The sequence below is a fragment of the Cynoglossus semilaevis genome, chromosome 19 (genome assembly GCF_000523025.1).
Source record: "Cynoglossus semilaevis isolate Cse_v1.0 chromosome 19, Cse_v1.0, whole genome shotgun sequence".
Classification (NCBI taxonomy): Eukaryota; Metazoa; Chordata; class Actinopteri; order Pleuronectiformes; family Cynoglossidae; genus Cynoglossus; species Cynoglossus semilaevis.
This window is the reverse complement of record NC_024325.1, coordinates 5,364,736-5,382,489: the sequence shown is the minus strand read 5'-3', so window position 1 is coordinate 5,382,489 and position 17,754 is coordinate 5,364,736. Positions and strand designations below refer to the sequence as shown.

Genomic DNA, 17,754 nt, shown 5'->3' with positions numbered 1-17,754 from the left:
GTAATAAGGTCAGGGGTGTGGTTTAGCATATCATTCCAGTATTGGAAGGGCCAATGGGATTTAAAAGGTGCCCCAAATGCTCTGCAGCTAAGTAATTGGACATCAGGATATGGGCCTGACCAGGGCTAAAAGAGGCAAATTCATCCTGATAAGAGACACAGATGAAAAGACAACACTGTAGTGATATAGGCGCCGTCAAAAAATCATGTACCGCTGCATGTTGTCAGGGCAAAGAAGAACGCTAACTCTGTTAGCTAATGAGGAAATGAAAAATATCCTTTTTTTCTTTAACCACTCATATGGCCGTCTCCTGTGACCTTGGTTACCAACAAAACAGGCAGATTTATCTCCACACATACACACCCACCCTACTCTCATTCCGGGAGGACGCCACGCTATCTTGACAAGAAGAGAAATGAGCCTCTGTGGCGTAAAGCCTGACAATGAGATACACCACATTTTCACACAAACAACAGTATTTTGGAATGAGGAAATGTCCTCTGTAGTCTCGATGTAAGTGGGTGTATGTGGACGGATGAATAGACAGATGCATGTTTAGATATATGAACAGTGATAATAATGTTAATATCCTGAGGCTTTGTTGGCCTGTGGGTGGCGTCATAAGAGGAGGTGTGCCATTAATCTGATATGGCAGTGACCCGCCCCACTGCCCTGTGACATTACAGCGACATTGACACTATCTTCGCTGTGTCAGACCTGTACACACGTGTACATACTCAAACATGGGCCAGGACATGTTCCTGTTAAATCCTAAGATAAGTTCATAGTTAGAGGTCCACGTAGACCTGCATCAGCCGTGTTGTGTTTTAATGTCTGCCAGACAGTTGTTTGATAGCGTATATTTCTTTTCAGGTGATAGTTGTTACAATAGCATCCAATCCACTTTGTTGAGGTGCATATGTTTAAGATGACAAGCTCATGAAGCTCATGTGGAGAGGTTCCCGTTACTGAAGGACTGAATGGAGGTCCTACACTAGAGATCAGATCGTAAGATTTTTAAAAGGATAAAATTTAGTCCAGAGAGGAAGCCCGTTGAAACCTTTCCATAGATTTATCTTCTATTTAATCCTTAGAGTAGCTCAGAACCTGTAGCCTGCAGGTCTGCATTGGTTTGACCTCTTTCTGGAACACTGCAGTTGTTACTACATCATTCCCTTCTACTCGAGGATCCTACACACCTGTAATCTGAGAGGTCACAGCGCTCCCGAGACTTAAATTAGATTTTAAAAACGCCTTGCCTTGAGGACACAGGCACAGGGGAATTAATTTTGAGGTAGGGATAGGTGTGACATGACACGTGTTGTTTTTCATAGCTCCCAGATTTGTATTCAGCGTGGTGTGTGTGGACGTTGTTTTTATCTAATATAGATGTAACGTTCATGAATTGTTTACTTGACCACACAGCCATGTACATTAATGCATGAGGGTGTCGGGTTGAATAATTCATCTGTTTGTGTATGACAGCTATGAGAGCTTTCATTATTGATGTGCTGTGATGCCACATACATGACACCAACTCAACCGGGCCCTTTGGGACACATGCACACACTCTGTCAATTCACTCATACAATTTTCAATAGCCAGTCTTTGCTTTGTGTTAGTTCTTGTTTGTTTTATACATATTGATATTCAGGCTGTTTTTATTTCAGTACCATATGATAACACTGAGCATAGGGGACTCTTTATATGCATAGTCAGGTACAGGTAGAGGAGGCAGCGGAAGATTAAACATCAACAGCCATAGCAATTTGCAAAACTGAATAATCAATATCAGTGCCAACAAAGAACGACGCTGGATCTAATGGTCTCCTGACTGATTTTTGTTTCTATTTTCCACAGTCCTGAGAGATGATTTTCGTCAGACGCCCATGGATGTTGTGGTTGCCGCTGGTGAGCCAGCTGTAATGGAGTGCCTCCCCCCCAGAGGCCATCCTGAACCCACCATCTCCTGGAAGAGAAACAACATCCGGGTCAATGATCGAGATGAGAGGATCACTGTAAGTTAGTTGATGGCCACTACAATGGAAAAACCTTTGTTTGGAATATTTTTAGAAATAGTTTTGATTGAATTCAGTCATTTTTCACACGGCAGATAATCATCACTTGCTTTGTCATCTCTTCAAAATTGTTATTTTGCATATGGATGAACTACTGCATCATTTTATATATATATACAGTATATATGAGACGGGCCAGATTTAGCCTGCGGGCCTTGAGTTTGACATATGTTTTTTAGCAGCCACTAAGAAAAGGTTAGTTTTCTTACCTCTAAATGTCTAAATTGTTTACATCTGGATATTTAGGTCACAATTTAAATTTAGACCCAACCATGTTATCATATGCTTCTGTACTGACCTGCATTGATTGCTGTTTAATTTAAATTGAGTTTCTCTAAATATAAACCACCACTGATTCCCACAACACACAGTAAAGGATAGAACCAGCAGGCAAAACCCCTATTTGTAAACTAATCTGCCTTATTCCCTCTGTGCAAAGAAAGAATAGCTGGATCTGCTTTCTGCATTACGTACGTGCAGCTGAACAGTAAAAGGTGTTTCTGTGGCGATTGGCCTGGGGCTGGATCTGAGGTCAAAGAATGTTAGAACGAACCCAAGGAGACATCTGTCATGACACAGTGAAGATGATCGAGAGGCTTTTCCCCAGACTAACATGCATCAATATCCTGTGCTCAACCTCTTTCCATTTGTCTTTTTCATTCCTATTCCACCTCCACTTCTCCTCCTCCTACTACTTTTTCTACTCCTTCACATCACACCTGTTAATGTTTTTTTCCTTTTCCTGTTTATGAAATCTTTTCAGATGCGTGGGGGGAAGCTGATGATTTCTAATACCAGGAAGAGTGATGCTGGCATGTACGTGTGTGTTGGTACCAACATGGTTGGAGAGAAGGACAGTGATCCCGCTGAACTCGTAGTGTTTGGTGAGTCATTCAGTCAATGATGACCTGCATATGATGCACATATGTCATTAAACAGTTAAGTTGTTGTGTTATTGTACATCACAATAATCTATTTCAATAGTGTATTTTTGAGTGTTTTTGTTGAGAAAGAAAATGTGATGTTTTCACAGTGATCTTTTTAAATCACCCACCTCCTCTGTTTTCCGTCTTTTTTTCCCGGATCTATTTTTTCCTGATCTGTATTTTTCTTAATTCCTAAGCCAAAGCTGTTGGAAAAGAAGATGAATGTTCTGCTCTCAGCTGCCCTTTGCTTCCCTCTCTTGACCTCTCTCCTTCTTTCCTCTGCTTTGATTCCCTGCTTTGCTCTCAGCAGCGCTCGCCTGCTCAGACTTACTATTGATCCAAGGAAACAGATAGAAAATTGATATTTTCTCTCCAATCCCACCACCAGCCCCCACAACCTCAGCACCGCCACCACCCAGATGCTCTTCCATCTGCACAATGTGGTGCAACACTAAACTTAAACCCGGGGTGTAACGCTCAATTTATCAATTTACGGTCCCGGGAAATGCGTGGCCTGACACCATGCCTTATATGTAATATCACTGCCATCTGGGAAATTTGCAAGATGATAACCCATCCACAACTGCACCATTTTTTCTGCAATTTATTATGACCCTAGATAGGAACATCCCATTTATATTTGTTCATGTGGACGGTCTGTATGACACTGGCGTATTGATTCTCCCACCCATGTTCCTGTGCTGCTGCAGCTATCTAATTGCCTGTTTAATCGATTTCATGACAAATACTTCTAATTATAAAGAGTCAGCAGAGGTTTGTCTTCATGTCTCTGCCTCATGATTCTGTATCATTCATATATTTCACTTTTAGTTGAGCTTAGGCCTCAGGCCTCGGTGTGATCATCTCTGCTTTGCTTTACTTGACAGCGTTTGCATGCTGTCAGTGTTATTTGAGAATATATTCAAAAGGGACAGTGAAGAGGCAGTGAAGAGAGAAAAGGGTGATTGTAGTGGAGTTGAGATCTTTGTCACAACTTGAGCTTTTCTATCATATTTATGGCATTTTTTATTACACATGCGAGGGGGTTTTCAAGTCAAATGGCCTCAACAGTAAGGTGTGACTGGGGGCTAAAGCTTGATAGCACTTTGCTGTACCTTTCATTTTCAACAACCTGACATGATAGCTCCTATACATCGGTGCTGAATGGGTACAAGTAGTGCTTCAGGGAAAATCACAGCCGTTCTCTATTTTTCCCACGCCCGGTGTGTCTTTGATCAAAGTAGGATGACGTTATAACACTATGATGTAGCCTCTCAGACTACAGGACACAGTAACATTGTTTGATGATGTTTATTTGATCAGGAACAAATGCATACTTTTATCTCCAAGTCAGTTCCTTGTGTGTATACGTCATTTCCTTTAATGTTTTTCCGGTGCTCTATGATCATTTACTAGCTTTGGTGAGTCACTCACATAAGAGTGTAAAACAGACAAGCGGTAACATGAACACTGTCCTCCGCTGTAGCCTGACATTAATCCCACATTTTAAGGCTTCTAACCTCTAAACTCCTCCCCTTTTACCCCATTTCTCCCCACTCTGGTTTTAATCGCCTGGGATTAAAAACTGCTATTTCCCTGTTTGACCTTTTTTTTTATCACGAATGTATCTACACTAAGTCATTGTTGGTATAAACTGCTGACAAGTACAAACAGTCACAGAGCAATTCAGAGGAAGCACACCAAGCAGTTTTAATCCCATGTTCTCTCCTCAGAGAGGCCGATGTTCACCAAACAGCCGGTGAACCAGATAGTCCTGGCTGACGACACCGTGGACTTTTTCTGTGAGGTGCACGGAGACCCGACCCCGACTGTGCGGTGGCGCAGAGAGGAAGGAGAGTTGCCCCGGGGCAGGTACGAAACAATAGAGGTGTAGTGGTATTACTTAATGCTGAATAAGTACCAAGATATTTTGTTTAAATAAGAGTACATCTACACCAATGGGTGAACAGCTATCTGTCTATCTATCTATCTATCTAGAGTCAGAATTCAGACTTTAACATCAAATGACTGACCTTCTAATCACAAATTCATAACTAAATCAAACATACATAGCCTCAACACTTTCATATAATAAATATATAATACAACAAATGTTAATTCAATATTTCAAAACGCAGTCATGATTTCAACATTTAAGACGGTGCATACGCATGAAGTTTAAACATAATGAGCTATAATTGTCTCATCTCTGTGTTGTGAATTTTCTCATCTCTAACTGCTGGTATTTCCACCAGCTGTGTCCTAATTCTCTCTGTTTGTTTTAATGCTTTCCCAGGTTTGAAATTCGTAGCGACAACAGTCTGCGTCTGACGCAGGTGCGAGCTGAGGACGAGGGCACGTACACCTGTGTGTCAGAGAACAGTGTGGGCAGAGCCGAGGCGTCGGGCACCCTGCAAGTGCACGGTCAGACAAGGACTTAAGTTATACTACGTCTACAAATGTCTGTGGAATGTGAAATTCAGTTGATCCAGTTGAATAGTGAAATAAAAAAAAATAATCAAAATGTCCTGGTTGGTGTAAAATAAACAGGAAAATATCATCTTGATTTATTAAGATGCAGTCTTTTAAAAAAAAAAAACAAGTAAAAATTAAATCGTTTTATTCCTGCACTTGCAGAGCTATTTACAAGTGATAAAAATTGATTTTACATTTTACATTCCATCCGTAAACTGTTTTTACGGATGAGCAGTTTTGGTATGAGTCATCACACAGTGTTCACAGCTCAGCAGCCAAAATGCTGATTCATTACGTTGTCATATTTCTGGTAAATACCACTCGCTACTTGCATGGAAAAATGGCATATTAATAAAACCTGGGACTTTGAGGACAGTAAAAATGCTACTGTGAAATGTCAACAGGTTTAGACGTATAAATATTACATCTTCATAACCACCTCTGGCTGTGTGCTGTTGACTTTAAATTGCCATAGTGGAAAAGAGGAGAGAAGCTTCACCTCTCTGTACCTCAGCAGAAAGAGTTGAGAACAAATTGCATTGGATTTGCATTAAAATGTATGAAGTCCTTGAAGAGAAGCGACAAATGAGGACTCTATCATTTGTAATGACAACAGCGAAACTCAGGGAACAGTTGTACTCAACATTATTGATTGATGAGAGCAGGGCCTTCAGTCTGTGACATCTGTCAGCACATTCATACCCACGCACCAAGTATACGCACTCGTACATGCAAATGCTGACATGCGTTTGCACATGCATGAAAATGTCACCTTACTTTAGGTAGAATGGTAGCTGAACATGCTGTTTCCTACAATCACATGTCAGACAGAGAGAAAGTGAAAGTGCGTGGGTGACGGTGTAATGTAGAAACCAATCAGATCAATCAGAAACACCCGTTGATCGTCTCCTTTGACCCGCTCTTGTCACTCATGTGTTCCACTTCATCACGAGACATCATTCACGTTCGCCCTATCGATGTCATTGCTCATTTTTAATAGATCTAACTCACTAACTGTGATGCTCCCAAAGAGTTACTGTGTGTTGTGTAAAGATTGAATCAAATATCACTGTTCATCATGGAGATCATCATCTCATTCTCATTCATCCTACTCACTCCATTACTTCTTTTTTTTTTCGACCCTTTTTCTCCATCCATCCGTTGGCAGACGGCCCGTCCAGTAAGTATTCCATTTCATCTCATCTTTGCATGCGTTTTGTGAGTGTGTGTGTTGGTGCGTGCCTGTCTAAAAGAGACCTAATCCACATGAGAGATGGCATAGGTGCATATTTTATAGCTCCTATATATACCAGCCTTATGTAAGCTGTATTATTTCCACATTAGCAGCCACAGCTTTGGTTGGCAGTAAATGTCATTTTTTTTCTAATACCAGGGTAGCTACGTTTGTATCCAGGGACAATTTAATGTGGAGAAATATTTTCCAAAGACCCCCGTCAAAATCCAGATTCTGAACAAGCAAATTCTTACTGTTACTCGGGGGCTTGTCTGCGTCATTAAAACTCAGCAAAAATGTATCCCCAGTCTTGCAGCCCATAATCACAACCGCACCATCTGTACAAATGGCCGTCCATCTCAGTCCTCTAAGAATCCAGTAGTCTTTATAGCTTCTGTTTTATCCCTTTGCCTTAGGAAGTGTTGTTTTATGTTGTGTTGCTGTGTATTCTGCGGTCTGCCATGTTATTGGTTGTGGGCTCCTGGTATTCTTGGACTCCTCTTTGGGAACCGCTGTTCAAATGGGAATGAGAAGTTTGCTGTGTGTTCTATTTGTGTCACAATTTCACTTCCAAACACGCTAATGAGCAAGTCAATTTTTATGTTGTGCCTTCAAATGGGATTATGGTGAGAGCTTTAACCGACATATAAAGAACATTCATGACGTAGATCAGCTTATTTTATTGTTGAAATGTACTTCAGTACAGACAGTGATATAAATAGTTACGCCCTCGGCACTTTGACTGCAGACAGAACAACGAGACATTGATTCACTTTATGTTTTCACATGATGTTTCCACCCTGAACTCACCCTTTATCGCTGCCATGTTGGAGCCGACATCCATGCTACCACACTGGTCTAATAATTCTAGTAGTAGACGGACAATTAGTATTTAAGTGCTGCTGAAATTGTTGGGAGTGAGCTGTTGGGTTTTTTTTTCTCAACATCACTCCACTCATGTTTTATGGCTCATCTAGCATCCATTACTTCAAAGAAAAAGCTTCCACACCGTGCCATACCAACAAAGGACTTTCAATCCAGTACATAAAAATAATACATGGAGCAATTTAAGTACAAAAGGCCCCGGATACGTCCAGCATTGTAAAACAAATCACAAGAACACAGCAGCGCTGCAGTTATACACTGATTAATCAAACATCCTCTGAAAATTTAATTTTCTCCCTCGCTTTGTTCCTAGAATGAAAAACAAGTCATTTAAGTGTTTCTCCTCCTGCAGAGACACCCTCCACTAACACAGTGGTATTGTTTGGACGGAAATAATGAGAATAATTTCCACGTGTTCATTTATTCAAAACAAAGGCAGGGTATGAAAAAATAAAAACACAGTATTATTAATGTTATTTAAACAGACATCTTACCATTTTCTACAGCTTTCTTAGGAAATCATTACCAGCACATCTTCCAGCAGGTAGCTGAGAATGCGTGTCTTTGTCAGATGTTGCACAAATGAAAAACTACAGGAGTTGTAGGGACTGTGAGTGATGGTTGATTATTATGATGGGATGTCAGGAAATGATGGGAAGTATGGTTTCATTGGTTTTGTCTAAATACAAAATCTTGATCTATTTCCCTATGAAAATGGTGAAGCTGCAACATAACACTGTTTTCAGTATCATGTAAACTGTCATTTGTTGACATTTATTTTTTTAAACATGTGTCATGGAAAAAAAGAGCCCAGCCTTAATTACTTTTAGCTGATGGTAAAGGCTAGTGTTTATAAATGAATTATTATTTAACATAAAAGGGAACTTCTAGATTTTGTTTTTTACCAGACTCAATTATGTTTTAGACAAGGTAAAATGAGCCAATTTAACATTGTATTACATTTTTGAAAATTAACTGAGTTTCAATTATTAATATTAATATGTAATTTGCAACTGTTATTTTTGAATGAATGTACAAATGTAATGGCGAGTAAATTGGGTAAAAATAGAGCAAGGCGTTACTCGGTAATTGACGGTGACTACATTTAGATGGTCATGGAAAACAAATCAAAGCTGACAAGGCCGGAATACAATGAGGACAATTAGACTAAGGCAAAGCAATATCACTGCCAGCAGGAGGGAATCAGAGGCTAATGTCGCCAGTCCAAAAACTCAATACTTGACCAAAGCCATTTGGTACCACATTAATGTCTTGTCCCTCGGACAGCAACGTCAATCAGACACAAAAACAACTGGTAATGAAGCTAGAAGCACTGTTGAACGTGGAGAAGACCTGGTTTGTAGTTGTTTCCACTGTGCTGGTGAGGTCTGCTTCAGGGAACAGTGGGGACAGATGAAGGTTATCAGTGCATGAAAAATACATCAGCACATTCAGATTTTTGAGAAGTACAGTTGAATTGATGTACGGCAGGCATGATTACCATCCTAGTTTTTCTTGCCTTTCTTTTTTATGTGCCCTGTGGGAAGGTTAGAATTCTTGGTCTGGCACAAATCTTCTCTGACTTCATAAACAGTGCTGTTTTTATAACTTATGCCTGGGATATTTAAAGCCATTCCAGACCTCCAACTGATATATTGACGTTGGACGAGCCAGCTGTGGTTCTGGGCCCAAAGGGCCAACTCCAAATTAAATAAAGGCTTAAATGAATTACGGTTATGCTTAGGAAATAAAATAACCACCTCTTTAATTATCGTTTCAGAATGGAAACAGTTTAGAAAGAATGTGTTGAAGGCGCAGATAGAGAGGGGGAGGATGAATGGTAGGACTTGTGCTGCAGTGGTAGCAGGGGAAGTGTGAGAGTGTGTTTACTCAAGCGTACGCTTGTGAGGCACGCCGTCTGCGTCAGCGTGGGACTGTGACAGCTGCCTGTCACATCCAGGTCCCTGAGGAACTCCTGCTGTGACGGTGTGTGTCTGTACGACTCCGTGTGTGTGTGATAGCTTCAGTATGTTGGTTCAAATCACATGTCAAACATGTGGGTGGGGCACCGGAGTATATCCGATGATTGTTTGCCTTTGCAGTGTGACTGAGCCACATGCTGAGATTCGCATGATAGCGTTAGGGTAAATCACACACTCAGATTTGCGTGATTTGGAGCGCAGTGAGATAAACAACTGAACTGCGCTAAACATTTGTCAGCTTTAGTTTGAGGAAAATGTTCCTTTCCCAACCTGAGCAAAGCAGCATTAGCATCTCTGCCAGCAGACAGTAAAACACTGCACCATTCCTAATATTCGCTGACTGTTTATCCTGAAAGCTTCAGGAGTCATGTAGCCCATAATATACATAAAGTGTGTTATAAATATACACAAAAGGGCAAGAACTATACAAACCACTTTTAGATTAAGCAGTGTGTGAACACTAACACTGGCTTTGCTTTACAGCAGTTAAGCAAATGCATCACTAAAATTCCTGGTATACTCTTGTGCATGGCTAATGCTTCTCAACCCACAGAACAAATACCAACCATAGAACAAACCAAGATGAATACAATGAGCTTGGTTGCTAGCGTTGTTGTATTATCTCTCTGCTATGGCCTTCACCCAGAGGTAGCAGAAATATCACAGTAATACCACACTAACTGAAATAAAATACATGAATACATAGTAGTGCAAGTGTATTTGTCTTCAATATGCAGTACATAGCAAGGCAAACAACAGATTGATTGCTTGGTGCTTGCTAACTTGCTAACAACTAACATGTTGGAAAAAGCTTAATGCTAACAGTATGAAAGCAACGTGCCACTAGTTGATTAAAAAGATCCAGTTGACTAGTAATTGTAGCTCAATCCTACAGCACAAGGAAACATATTTATTAAATATTTGGAAAAATTATTTCTGTGACAAAAACATATTTATTAAATATTTGGAAAAATGATTTCTGTATTTCACACACAGGCCTGTGTTCCCTTACTCTGTTCCTATCTAAAAACAGTGGAAATTGAACTTGCGGTGCTATATTTGCCTTCCTCTTGGCTTGTAGGCTGTTACTTGTTCTCCGACTCTGATAATATGCAGCATATAAAAGAAGTCTCCAGACGCCTTTGAATTCCTATCTCGAGGGCTTCATTCTTTATTTAGACATCTGACTCAATGACACCGCCTCCTGCAGTTATCACTCTATGTGCAGTCACTTCTAGCGGCACGGCTGTGTGTCTTTGTGGAACCGCAAAGTGAACATTTGATAGACGAGGTCATGTTCCATCTATTCATTTATGAATTTGACAAAGTCAGCAGCCGTGAATCTAAACTGCCGCAGCAGCCTGCAGTGGAAGCACTAACTTCACGGAGGCGCGTTATCTTTGCTAATTTTTGTCGTGTATAATTCATCTGTGTGGTTATAACAATAATCCGTCTTTCATCCCTGGTGAATATGCTTGAATCCTCTCATTCTGAATCTACAGCTCAGAGTCACGGCTAATGCACCTCGTATCACTAATTATTTATTACAGCCTCAGGCAAAGCGCCGACCGTCCTCCTCAGATCGAACACAGTTATTCTCCAGACAGGGATGAGTGGTGCACAGACAGGACATTTTAATGGCCCGAATCGTTCTACCTGTCACAGTATTTGGGTCAAAGTTGTGACGTTGCATCAGACACATGGGGGGAAGTGATGACATGTTTTTGTCACACTGCTTGTTTGCAGCACATCATGATACAGCAGGTTTTCTTCTGTATGGACTGTATGTGTGGATGTGTAGCATTACATAACGCAGTGTTAGACTGCGTTTCATTAACTTTTCAGGCTTGCGTCAGCTTGTCCTTGAGGTGGGAGAGGAGATGCTCTGGTCCTTTGGCCCAAAATTGTCTCTAGAAAAAATTTGCATTTTGACACTTTATGTTTCCAAACTATGCATAGAATTTTGTAAAATGAATAATGCGTGCATCTTTTATACACAGAATGACTTCGGATAATGGCAGATGTTATCAATTTGACATACACTACATCATCTCTACCCAAATTCTCCTAATGTCTTTCTTGACCCAAATTTAAAAAACCAAAACCAAATGGTGCATTATAAATAAATCCTTAGTACATCCAGTTTGAAAACAACTCCTATTATTTGATTAGCGATATTTGACAAAAACATATCTAAAGTTAGATTTTTCCTAAATCCTCCTTTTTCGCAGAAATATGAAATGCAAATTCTTTTGCTTAGTCAAATAATTTCTGGTGATAGTGGATCCTGACCAAACATGTGGGAAATGTCTGAAACCAATTCTTCAGACTTCAGTTTTGTCTGGAATACTTGTCTGAAGTCTGCTTATTAATGCATCAGTGTGGATTATACTGGCGCCCCAGAGGAATTTCAATCTAAGATTGAAGAGAATGTATCCCTGGAAAGAATGATTTTGGAAACTCAAAATCAGAAGGTTCAAGGTTCAATTCCACTTAGTGGTTCTTCATAGAAATTTAACTAAAACCAAGGGAAGAGTACAGGTGTCAAAATATAAATGACCTTTGGGGGCAGAGGATGGATGGAGGATGGACATGAGGACAATGCTCTTTCCGCTCAGCTTCTCCCTGGAGTAAACACAAACAGATTGTCTCGTGTTGTGTGATTGGCCCTGTGTTGAAAGAAGTCACTACAATAGGAAATAGTTCAGTGCTTCCCCAGGGAAGAGATGGATTGATATTCAGTGTGCACATGCATCAGAAATAAGTGATTACAAGAAGCAGGCAATCATTGCCGATTGGACAGTCAGGGATGTGCACTCCCCTGACGGACCCAGCACCAACATTTAACATCAGAGAAGATTTGCTTGATTTTCATCCACTTCATGGCTGACTGGACCCAATTTTTTCATCTTGGCTTCCAGGCTCATCTATCCTCAATCATGTCATCTCTGCGGGATGACAAACACAACTAATGTTACAATATGTGGTTAAATATTTATGCAACATGTTATGGTTGGAGTTTCAGTCCTAATTATTTATGCATCAACTTGGTGCTTTCATCTTTTTATGCCTGTTCTCTACAGCGGTTCTTTTTTTCTCTCGGTTTTTCTCACTGCTCATCTAAGCCTAGAATGAAAGGCAGGAGGGAGATCAGGTGGGAAGATGAGAAATCAATTAGGACTGGTTATCAGGTGGGAAGATGAGAAATCAATTACCGTAGGACTGGTGGAAGGCATATGATGCATTCACACCCCCTCCCTGTGTGGAGGAAGGCCTGTTACCCACAACAGAATCAATATAAATTAAACGTGTGTGTGTGTGTGTGTGTGTGTGTGTCAGTCAGTCCCACTGGCCACAAGAGATAGAGAATGGCCAAAAATGGGTTCACTCACCATGTTATTTGAAGCCCTTCCCCCACTATCCCGCCCCGACAGATGATGGGTCGTTCAGACACATCTGATTAGCATTGTACTGAGGATCAGAAAGGGTGAACCACAACCCAGAGTCCATGTTCCTCTGGGATCTGCGTTGACCTTTTTTATAGGTTTTTTGATCTGGATATTGAGTGTTACGTGCCCCAACCACTAGACCAATGGAACCAGGTCTGGTTGTCAGAACAAACCATTTTTAGCTCACGAGACGACGTCCTTGCAATTTTGTTCACAAACATCTCCAGGATACCTGAACTGATTATGTTATGGATATATTTTCATGAAATAATTCAGATAAGAATCAGAACAGTTTTTAATTCAAACACAAAATAAGCAGCAGAAATATGTACGTAGCCTGAATCTAGCATTTTCTTTTCTGAATAGACCTGTGTTCTTGTAAACAGAGTGGAACGGTGGTGACAGAAACAACAGCAGTCTTTGTTCAGTTCTTTGTATTTAAATTGACTCATTAATTAAAACATAAGAGGCCAAAAGGAAAAGCTTGTCTTCCGTGGACTTGTTGACTGGGGAGCGAGTGCCACAGTCAAGCTCTGTTTCCCCCGTTTTTTATTTTTTTATTTTCCATTTGGTTTTGTTATCAGTGCGCCGTCATTGCCCACTCTCCTTCTTTCACGGTCTCTCTCCCTCCCTTTGGTCCACACTGGTGTTAAAAGCGACAACAACAATAAGTTTGACCCAAACAAGCAATGCTGCACATGTTTAGCCACATCCCAACACTCTAAAGACTAACTGTTGTTTTAAATAATGAAATATAAATGAACAACAGATCAGTGCCGTACTTTGGGATTGGATTTGGGCTGTGCACTCTAAGCTCTTTAGACAGAATGAATGATTTTACATCACTAATATAGAAAGTCATCCTGTAGTGTTTTATTGCTCTCCAGGTTCTGGCCTGAGGCAGAGTCCCCCAATACAAACAAGTGTGCGTTCTGGAGTGTAGTTCATGTCATCCCCAATGCTGCACAATATCATTGAGAGACACAGCAGCCAATCACTATATAAAACCTACTAAAGGTATCCAGATCCAAGTATGGAAGATTTTAATTTGTCATCTCACTTGTTTCTCTTTTGAAAATCTCCTCACAGAATACTGCATTAATATGTTCCAGTCCTGGTCCAGATAAAAATATAAAATAAAAGTGCCCAAAAATTGAAAGGGTGTTCAAACTGATGGACTCTAAAGTGCCACCCGAGGGAGCGGTTTAATTATCTCAGTTCCAGACTTTGGAGTTACTGATTATATCTCTTTGCTGTGTGACCTTAAAGCGCCGAGCAACAATTATGGTCTATTGTGTGTGAATTGAAAATGACAATGTTAAGTAAAATGTTACTAATTAATATCATTGTGATTTTATTTTGCTCTGGCACAGCAGGGTCACCACTTTATGAAAGTATACCCACTGGTTGTTTAATCAGGACTCTTTGGTCTGGATTCCTGAGTTTGAACATGGAGAATGGAGCTCAGATTTATTCACTTCTCTGGCAACTAATAACAAGTTCTCACAACCACAATTACTGGTCTAATTAACGGTGTTATTTAACAGTATGAAGTCGAGTCGTTTCTATTTTTGTCACTGCTCATGGGCACATAATATCTATGGAATTGTCTTAACATTTCAACCATCTGTGACCTTTGCGTTGCATTTCTCAGATGTAGCTACAGCCGGAGGAACAGCAATATGTTAAAGTCTGTGAGGCCAAGAAAGCAGTGGGCAGTGTTGGCACCTGTGTTCAGGAGGTTTAAATCCAATATAATGCATGGGAACGCATGATCATGAGCAGGAATCTCATATCTTGTTAATACCGTTAGTGCACAGATATTCATAGATGGCTGACACAGTACAAGCTTTGATTTTCACTCTGACTTGTTAACCGTGTCTTCTTACGTGTTCTGTTCTGCAGTGGCTCCACAGATCGTAATCCGGCCACGGGACCAGATTACAGCCCCGGGTCGAACGGTCACCTTCCTCTGTAGCACCAAGGGAAACCCTCCACCTGCTGTATTCTGGCAGAAAGAAGGCAGTCAGGTGAGAAACTTTCAGAAACTGTCTGTGGTACCAAGTTCTCCTTTGTTTATGCATGTTTTAATGCTTTTTTTTTTGTTAAGTTGAAATAATAAATAGTTAATTATTAAGTTAAATTCAAATCACAACAAAATTATGAAAAACATTTTTTATCGTTTATCCTTAGTAGAGATTTTAATAAGAAAGAGTCCTCCATCGCTGAATGGCTCTCTATTTAATTAGCATTAGCATTAGGCTGCCTCAGTATACAGTCTAATGCTGTATACTGTATGAGTATTTTTTTTTACAATTGTCTTCATCCCCGTGTCATCACTGTGTCTCCATCACTGTGTCTTCATCACTGTGTCTTCATCACTGTGTCTTCCCCAACTCCTCTCACTGTCATTCCTCTTACCTCTGCCTGCTGTTGTTAATGTCAGACTGAATCATACGCACAACACACACCCACACGTCTGTGCGTTTGTTTGTGTGATGTGTGTGTTGAGAAGGTGAGTGTGTGATAAGCGCGGCAGCCTGTTGGAATGCGCTGAAAGGAGAACCAGGGTGCGTGGGTGCCTGCAGCCTGGCTCCCAGGTACCGATTATAGAGGGAGGAGAGTGGGATTGGGGGAGGCCTGGAGAATGTGTGTGTGCGCGCTTGTGTGTGGGTGCAGAAGAACAAGAGTGTGGAGGAGTGAGATAAAGAGGAAAAAGCATGGACACAGACAGGGGAGGACGATGCGGGGAGCTTTTTGGGAATGGCGGCGGTGTATCAGAAAAACGTACAGTTATTTTATAGCAACAGTTGAAACAGGAAGTGAGAACCATCCCTTTGGTGTCATGTTTTTTCTGTGTAAAGTAAAAGCTGCTTGTAAATGATCAGGTGAGACGGTGCGAGTCGCATCACGCCTGCTGATGAACTTGAGTAATACTGCTGCTGTTATGATGAGCACACGGTTAGCAGTAGCCCACACTGTAAACTTTAAGTGCCTTTGGACAAGGATACTGCATAACTGAGGATCTGCTTGGCAGCCAAACGTGTTATTGGAGGCTCTGTACAGTGTATTCCTGATTTAAATGTTAATTTACACAGGCAAAAGGACAAAGATTCACTTTTCTCGTTTTGCTTCCAACCAAGAGTTGTCCTTATATTTGTGGTTCCGCCGTCTTTTCAGTACAGTCTCTGTGCTGCTCTTCTAACATCCTCTGCACCACAAGTCATTATTGATTGTGTTTGTATTGCTGTATAAATGTCCTTGTGTCTGTATTCCAGCGTAATTGTCACTGGGGAACACTCAAACACTAACTTTGAGAAGTAGAAACCGATACACTCCTTGTAAACAAACACAGTACAGCTCCATAGATACTCAAGAACAAAGAAATAAGTTTAGGCTGAACATTACAAGTATAAAGGGATGAGACTTTATCAGGTATTTGTATGTATCCTGATGAAAGTGTCAGTAGTTTTGAAGTAGTGCAGTGTATTTCAATACATAAAGGCAAATGAACTAATTATAACACCATTAGTGCCAGTTTCCAGACTTCAAAAAATAAATCACAGAACCACAACAATGATTGCTATATGAGTTCATGTACCTTTTCAAACACATCTGATATTTAGTGTGACAGAAACAGAATAGCTGAAGCTACACAACATGATGTCGTAGTTTAACACACACTAATTGCCGTGCCGTGTCTTCCTTCTCCTCTAGATGTTGTTATTTCCAACTCAGGAACCTTCACAGTCGGGTCGTTTTTCCGTGTCACTGAGCGGTGAGCTGACCATCGTCGACGTCCAAGTCAAAGACTCTGGATATTACATCTGCCAGGCCATTAATGTTGCTGGCAGCATCCTGACTAAAGCTCTGCTGGAGGTGGAAAGTGGTGAGTTAAGACACACACTCACAGACATTACCTAACGCAGATCTTTGGTTTTGTAAAAATATTTGTAAAAAAAAAAAAAATTGTATTGTTAATGTAAACTCAGTAAGTCAGCACAGCAATAGCATGTTCTAAAAAACAAAAACAATGTCCTGGCAGGAAGACATACACACACGCGCACACAAACTGGTAGGTAAGGTTTAAAATGACACAGTCCTGATTATACTTAATGCGGAAAGGACTTGAAGGGTTGAAGCTGTTGTGGTCTGCAGTATGGAGAATGAAAATAGACTCTGTTGCTCATGGTCTAAATTCAGTTTCCTTGAAAATGAAATCCTACTGTTGACTTCTACAATGGGAGTTATATATGTTATACACTGAGGTTATGTTGTGTATGTGTGTTGCGTTGTATGTTGCTAAAATTACCTCTCCAGCAGAGTCATTGAGGTTACACCAACACAACTCTCCACCAAGTTCAACCACAGCACTTGTTCTACTTTTAAACATGTGTTTTAGAACCGCTTCAGCAGGGAAAACAATGATGCAGACTTCTGAAGGTTCAGCCCATACTGGAGCTGCCTTTTAAAACTGATGGTTTAACAGTGGAACAAATGAGCCTTTGTAGTATAATCTCTAACAATACATCCTTCCATTTATAAGTAACTAATATTTCAATCATTTTGTTTTCCACACAGTTCAAAGTTCCTCAGGATAAATGACCAATCAGAGACAGGACATTTTAAAAAAGGGTCAGCTGAGGGCACCTTTTAATGCGTCTACAGTTTTGGCTCAGCTCATAATGAAAATAAATATGAAAAATGTTAGATAATGATTGAATA

General features: G+C 40.5%; 1 protein-coding gene across 5 annotated transcripts in view; it reads left to right on the top strand.

The window, feature by feature from the left end:
• Window positions 1–17,754, top strand: part of robo3 (roundabout, axon guidance receptor, homolog 3 (Drosophila)) — a 189,914-nt gene that overhangs the window by 145,574 nt on the left and 26,586 nt on the right. For 3 of the 5 annotated variants that reach the window (XM_017041838.2, XM_025065898.1, XM_008332476.3), the window contains 7 exons: window positions 1,861–2,018; window positions 2,842–2,962; window positions 4,738–4,876; window positions 5,301–5,428; window positions 6,648–6,659; window positions 14,935–15,059; window positions 16,747–16,918. In XM_017041838.2, the coding sequence (XP_016897327.1) occupies window positions 1,861–2,018; window positions 2,842–2,962; window positions 4,738–4,876; window positions 5,301–5,428; window positions 6,648–6,659; window positions 14,935–15,059; window positions 16,747–16,918 (855 nt within the window). The remainder of the gene's footprint in view (window positions 1–1,860; window positions 2,019–2,841; window positions 2,963–4,737; window positions 4,877–5,300; window positions 5,429–6,647; window positions 6,660–14,934; window positions 15,060–16,746; window positions 16,919–17,754) is intronic. The other 2 variants (XM_008332477.3, XM_025065899.1) reach the window with 1 other exon arrangement.